Source organism: Gigantopelta aegis, chromosome 4 (genome assembly GCF_016097555.1).
Source record: "Gigantopelta aegis isolate Gae_Host chromosome 4, Gae_host_genome, whole genome shotgun sequence".
In the NCBI taxonomy this organism is placed as follows: domain Eukaryota; kingdom Metazoa; phylum Mollusca; class Gastropoda; order Neomphalida; family Peltospiridae; genus Gigantopelta; species Gigantopelta aegis.
The window spans coordinates 69,561,807-69,568,345 of record NC_054702.1 but is presented as its reverse complement, the minus strand read 5'-3'; the positions used below and the strand labels follow the sequence as shown (position 1 = coordinate 69,568,345).

At 33.0% G+C, this 6,539-nt stretch overlaps 1 protein-coding gene across 1 annotated transcript in view; it reads right to left on the bottom strand.

Annotated features, from left to right (window-relative positions):
• Positions 1-3,859: 3,859 nt before the first annotated feature.
• The window catches only part of LOC121369962 (bromodomain and WD repeat-containing protein 1-like), a gene marked incomplete at its 5' end in the record, with an annotated part of 37,830 nt that continues 35,150 nt past the window's right edge, over positions 3,860-6,539 (bottom strand). Inside the window, 2 exons of the mRNA XM_041495045.1 lie at positions 3,860-5,236; positions 5,739-5,996. Coding sequence (XP_041350979.1) covers positions 4,653-5,236; positions 5,739-5,996 — 842 coding nt within the window. The remainder of the gene's footprint in view (positions 5,237-5,738; positions 5,997-6,539) is intronic.

Sequence of the window (6,539 nt, the reverse complement as noted above, 5' to 3'; positions counted from 1 at the left end):
AGATCCCTTGCTGCTAATCGAAAAGAGTAGCCCACAAAGTGGCACCAGCAGGTTTCCTCTCTCAATATCTGTGTGGTCCATAACCATATGTTCGACGTCATGTAACCATAAATAAAATGTGTTGAGTGTGTTATTAAATAAAACATTTCCTTCTTTCCAACTTGGTATTTTCCGAGATGGCATGAATAAAACTTACTTATGATATGCACATTAGTGTGATTCTACATCCACAGGTAATTATGATACTTATATATGTGTATCAATGGTTTTTGTCTTTTTCCCTACATGTTATAAATATTGAAGGAAGGAAATGTTTTATTTAAGGACACATTCAACATGTTTTATTTACAGTTATATGGTGTCCGACATATGGTTAAGGACCACACAGATATATAGAGGAAACACGCTGTCGCCACTTCATGAACTACTCTTTTTCGATAAGCAGAATGGGATTTTTTATATGCACCAACCCACAGACAGGATAGTACATACCACAGCCTGTTATACCAGTTGTAGAGCACTGGCTGGAACCAGAAACAGCCCAATCGATCCTAAACCAACCACACATCAAGCGAGCGCTTTACCATTGGGCTACGTCCTGCCCCCCCCCCCCCTTAAATATTGTCGTTTGCTGTCAATCTTTTTCAATATACTCTGCATACACAAAGCATAAATATTAGTGTTTTGTTTTCATGCAATTGCAAAGTATAAACCACATGATCAAACTAGATGGTGCTTAATTAATTTCTAGATGTACAGTGACAAACAAAACATGTTTTAACATAACAAGACTCCTATAAGGATGAAAACAGCTATTAACATGTTAAAGGGAGGCATAGTTAAAATTTCACTATCTGTACAAAGAGACAGGTATTTTTTATTTCTTTTTTTGTTGTTGAAATAAATGCAATAGTGATATGTATTTAGAAACTTTGTGCGATAAAAAGAAATCCATAAAAACAAAAAAACTAAACTAAACAAAACAAAACAAAAAATTGATGAATTTGGGAGACGTTTCTTCATTGATTCCTCAATTAAAATGGTGCAAGCAATACTGTTAATAAAATATTACAGTTGAAAAACAAAAATGGATTTTTTTTAATTTTTTTTTTTTAAATGTAGTTACACCAAGTCAATATTTTGAGGTATTTCAAATGATCTACATGCGCACAGCAGGAACATTTTGTTCAGCATCATGTCACTACGCAAATTTCAGAGATCGATATACAATTCTAAAATGTTAAATAGTAATTGCTACTCAATTTTCAACTGATCTTCAATCGAAATTTTTAAAACAAAAAATTCCATGCAAGGGTACTTAGGTTAGCATCAAGTAGCTTGTCAATTTTCATTTACCAATCTGACAAAATAACCAGCAATTTCAGAAATAAATATTAATCGATTGATCTGGAATTTCAGTCTTCACTTTATAGAAATGTCTTCATTAAAAGAACTGTCCTGAGTCTGTTGCCATTGTAAAATGTTTCCAACTAACACCTAAAATTACATACTAAATATATCTTCTTGTTTAGAATATAAGTGTCTGCATTTTCAATGTGTTTCTGATCATCCTAACATTTGTCAGTAGCCAAAATGGAATTTGGTCAACAAATAATTTTGTATGTACAGAAAAATGTATATTAAAAAGCAAAGTTATAGTTTGTTTTGTTTAACGACACTACTAGAGCACATTGATTTATTAGTCATCGGCTATTGGATGTCAAACGTGGTAATTTTGGCATGTCTTATAGAGGAAACCTGCTACATTTTTCCATCAATAATAAGCAATCTTTTATATGCACCATCCCACAGACAGGACAGCACATCCCACAGCCTTTGATGTACCAGCTGTGGTACACTGGCTGGAACAAGAAATAGCCCAATGTGATGAGATTTATAAAGGAAGAATATTGTAAGGTGATGATTCAGGGCTCCCCAACCCTGACATGATCTATTTTCTGGGGATAATAATGAATTTGAAAAAAAAAGAAAAGAAAAGAAATAGCCCAATGGGCCCATCAATGGAGATTAATCCCAAACCTACCATACATCAAGCTAGCGCTTTACCACTGGGTTACGTCCCACTCCATAAGGAAACAAATGAAGTTTGACCTAGGACACACACTAGGATTATCAGAAACACATTTATTATACAGCCACTGACATTTTATGCAGAAAAATTTATTTAATATACATTTTTAGTCTCTGAAAAGTCTCTGTTAGCAACATCTTAACAATGGCAACACCTCAAGTAAATCCCTTTAATAACATTAGACTTATTCATAGACATATGGTTCATTTCAACTTGTGCTGATGTGTTAAAGACAGCTATGATGGTCTTATGTTTTTATGTCCAAGAGTTTGAATTAAAAAACAATTTAAATTTAGAATCTGGAATTAAATAAAATTTTCAAGTAAAAACAGAAACCCAATTAAATTAATATATATTTTTTAATTATATATTGATGAATATTTTAATTAAGTACCTGTAAAATTATTTAATATATCAAATTATTACAATTAATTACATCAGTGTGCTTAATTCAAGTCAGCAATGCATTTAGTACTTTCTGTATGCTCAGCTATCATTCATCAATGTGAACTGAAGTTGAATTTGTCAATTATATTTCAAAATAAAATTAAACAAAAATCTCACTCAAGAATATGTTGCAATACATTTTATTTAGCTTCAGACAAACTGAACTTGGCTATGCCTTTTCAATTCTTTTTTTTGCCTAATTGCTAACATGGATATGTTTTGTCCAGCATAAACTCTGGAAAGGTGCGAGATAACTCCCAAAAAAGATTAAGCCCTTGATTTTACAAACGACTCACCAGGTGAACAATGTTCATCAAATACAAGTGTGTATGTTTGATCTAGAAAGATGTATCAGTACCTAAATAATAGACCGGTCATCTGGTAAAAATCCATTACACTATTCAATTATATAATTTTTATTAAAGTCAAAAAGATACTGAAAAGAATTTTGTTTTAGACTCTAGATCGCAGAAATCAAGATAATGATATTTGTAATCTATAATTGACCTCGATTTCACACTAGCGCTTATACCATTCACTCTCCTAACAGGCCCTTATCTGGCCGGTAAAATGAAATTTTTTTCTTTGCCGAAAATCAGCTCTATTGGCAAACAATCAATCAACCATTTGACTTGTGCTTACATCCACTGAAGGTTCAAGTACGACTGTCCTGGGTACATTCTCCGAAATTCCCCATGGACGTGTCCAAAGCAGGTCTCTATTGGCAGTAGTAAGATGTTGAAGTCAACTTAATATTTAGGACCTAATCCGATTTCAAAAACAAATTCACACATCAGTCATCAACACATCAACTTGTTTATTGTCATAACTCACTTAACATATTCTCTGTTCATTGTTTGGTGCAAGTCTCTACATCAACGCAAGTCGTGTCCTTTATAGTAACCAGTAAAGTGTTGTTTGGCTCTCAACCAGATTCATTTCAGTAATACCAGAAAAACTAATTATTACTTTCCTTTTAAAATAACACATTAATTATCAGTTACTTAAAATTATCAGATTTTTAAACAAAAATATTGAACTTTTTTGTTTAAATGTTTGTCAAAAATATTTTTATGAAAAATTACAATGCAAACAGTGTAAAATTCTGAAAAAAAAAAAAATGTACCGATAACATTGAGTTGCATATTTTTATCCAACGTCTCCCTTTTTTCCTGGGAAGAGAGAAAGAAGGAAGGAAAATTTTATTCCACATACACTCAACATTTTAATTACGGTTTTATGTCGTTGGAACAAGCAATGAAGAGTTAATTAGTCAGTGTCATCTATTCTATTACCATAAATACAAAAATAATCCCAAAACCAAGTACATCAATTTTTATTAAAAATTTTTTTTTTTAAAGTACAGCCTATTGACTATTTGTTTCAAGAAGTGGACATATACAACAAGCAAAAAAACAAAGAAGGTTAAAGTTGAAAAAAAAAATAATAATAACCAAAAAACACCCAACATTGTCAGTATGTTATTTTTTTGTTTAAAGAGTGATGGTTAAAAAACGAAGAAGCTACACTTGACAAGTTTGATATCACTGGTTTTTATGAAAATTATTAAATTATGGATATATGTTTTGAAGACAAGTTAAATCACCCCCATTTCATGATTGATTGAATCCAGTGCAAAACAAACATAATAACAACAGGGCAAGATCACATGTTCAGGTATTTTCAGTTACATTTGCAGACTAGATATGTATACATTGAGCAAACCTGCAAGCAAATAAAGACACTTGAAACGGTTTCAAACTCAGAACTGTTCTTTTTAGAAATTTGTGAGGTGTTTAGATAATCAAAGTTACCATGATCAAATAAATCCATCCATAACGATTCAATAATTCAGTGCATCAAAAGGTAAACTGATTAATGATATAAATGGATTTTAATACTACATAACACAATCTCATTCACAGACATCCTTTTAATTATGCAAGTCTTCTAGGCTTAAATGAAAAGTGTTTTCACATTTTCACTCCAAATACTCAATGATAATATCTGCATAGCAATATTCCACATATTCTTAGCACAGCAATTAGGAAATCATCTTCAGTAACAACTAGGGCTTGAACACGATCCCGATTCACACTAGCACTTATACCATTCACTCTCCTAACAGGTTCGCTCGGGCTCGGGGTGTAAGTTTACGAATTCGCCCTCTACTGCTTCTACTGACAATATTTCTGTCTTGCTCGTCATCGCTGTCCATCGAACTGTCAGACTCTCCTCCCATACACATAGGTTTTTCATTGTCGCTATCCTCCTGGTAACGCACCGTCCTTCGGCCTTGATTTCTCGTCCTTCGATCTGGGTTCTTCCGCACACTGCTGCCACTACTACCAATACTGGAAGGAGGCCGTTTCGTTTTTGCTTTGTGCCGAACACTTTCCACTTGTCTTTGAATTGATTTCACTTTGGAGATTGGTTTCCTGGCTTTGAAAGTCCTCGGAGTTTCTTGTTCATAGTCACTATAATGTTCCGTCTTTTCGTCATCAGAATTATCGGAGTGTGATGAGCTAGATGACGAATCAGAGTTCGAGGAACCGCCGGAAGAACTAGATAACCGACTGTTTGAAACAGACATCGATTCATCTTCATCCTCTTTGTAATGAGTTGGTTTTATTTTTCCTGTGGAAGCACGAGTTCTATAGGTATTTTCAGAATGACCATTGGTTAATGATGATTTTCCTACAAAAGAAAACAATTAAATTAAGGCTATGTTTTATTTTTTAGAAGGACCATTAGTTAGTGAAGATTTTCATACAAAAGAAATCAATAATTTTGTTAATGTTATGGTTTTAATAAAAAAATATTTATAATAAACAATGGTAGTTCTAATAAAAAAAAAAAAGTAAAATGGCACATTAAATGACAAATGAATATACTGGTATTTAACAAGTTGAAAGACTACAGAAATATTTTCTAGTAAAAACATTAACAGACTGGCCATATGCATTGAGAAAAATCAAGGTCAATTATAGATTACAAATATCATTATATTGAGTTCTGCGATGTAAAGTCTGAGAAAATGTCACATGACATAATTTTCATCAACAATTACTATGTTTATCTCGGACCACCATCTCAAGCTATTTGGTTTGGTCATTTCAACATTAAAATAACTTATACATTTTACTGATAAATGTTTTTTCGTTACATAATTATCTTAAAAAATACATTAATTTGTAACCTGAGTGTCTTGTCTTCTTCGTCTGTTTTCCTTTTGATTTTCTTCTATCCCTGTGGTCGCCATCTTCCTCATCCTTCTTGCTTGTAACGTTTATATTGCCCAAGGAACTGTCCGTATTGCTGTCATCAGAGTTGCTACTTCTGTCATCCTCTGTTTCACTGCTGTCAGCAGTCTTGTCAGCTGGAGGTGTTGCTTCCTTCAGTACCACATCCACCACCTCTTCCACTTCTTCGTCATCTTCTTCGATAATTCTTCTTCCTAATAAATACAAATTATCAAAGTAAAGTTTGTTTTATTTAATGATGCCACTAGAGCACATTGATTTTTTTATCTTATCATTGGCTATTGGACGTCAAACATATGGTCATTCTGATACTGTTTTGTTTTAGAGGAAACCATCACTGGTTGGTGCAAGTGGTTTACACCTACCCATTGAGCCTTGCGGGGCACTCACTCAGGGTTTGGAGTCTGTATCTGGATTAAAAATCCCATGCCTCGACTGGGATCCGAACCTAGTACCTACCAACCTGTAGACTGATGGCCTAACTACGACGCCACTGAGGCCAGTACAAATTATCAAAGTGGAACAGTTATATTAAATGTTTATAAAATTATCTTGTTCAGTAATTCTTCTTCCTAATAAATATAAATGATCGAAGTGGAACGGTCATATTAAATGTTTACGGAAAGTGTTACCAAAAAGGTTTTTAAAAATTAAGTAAGTCATTACAGTGTCAAAACAAAATGGTGAAAACATTTTTAATATTAATTATTTTATAGAAATTTGAAACTGAAATTAGC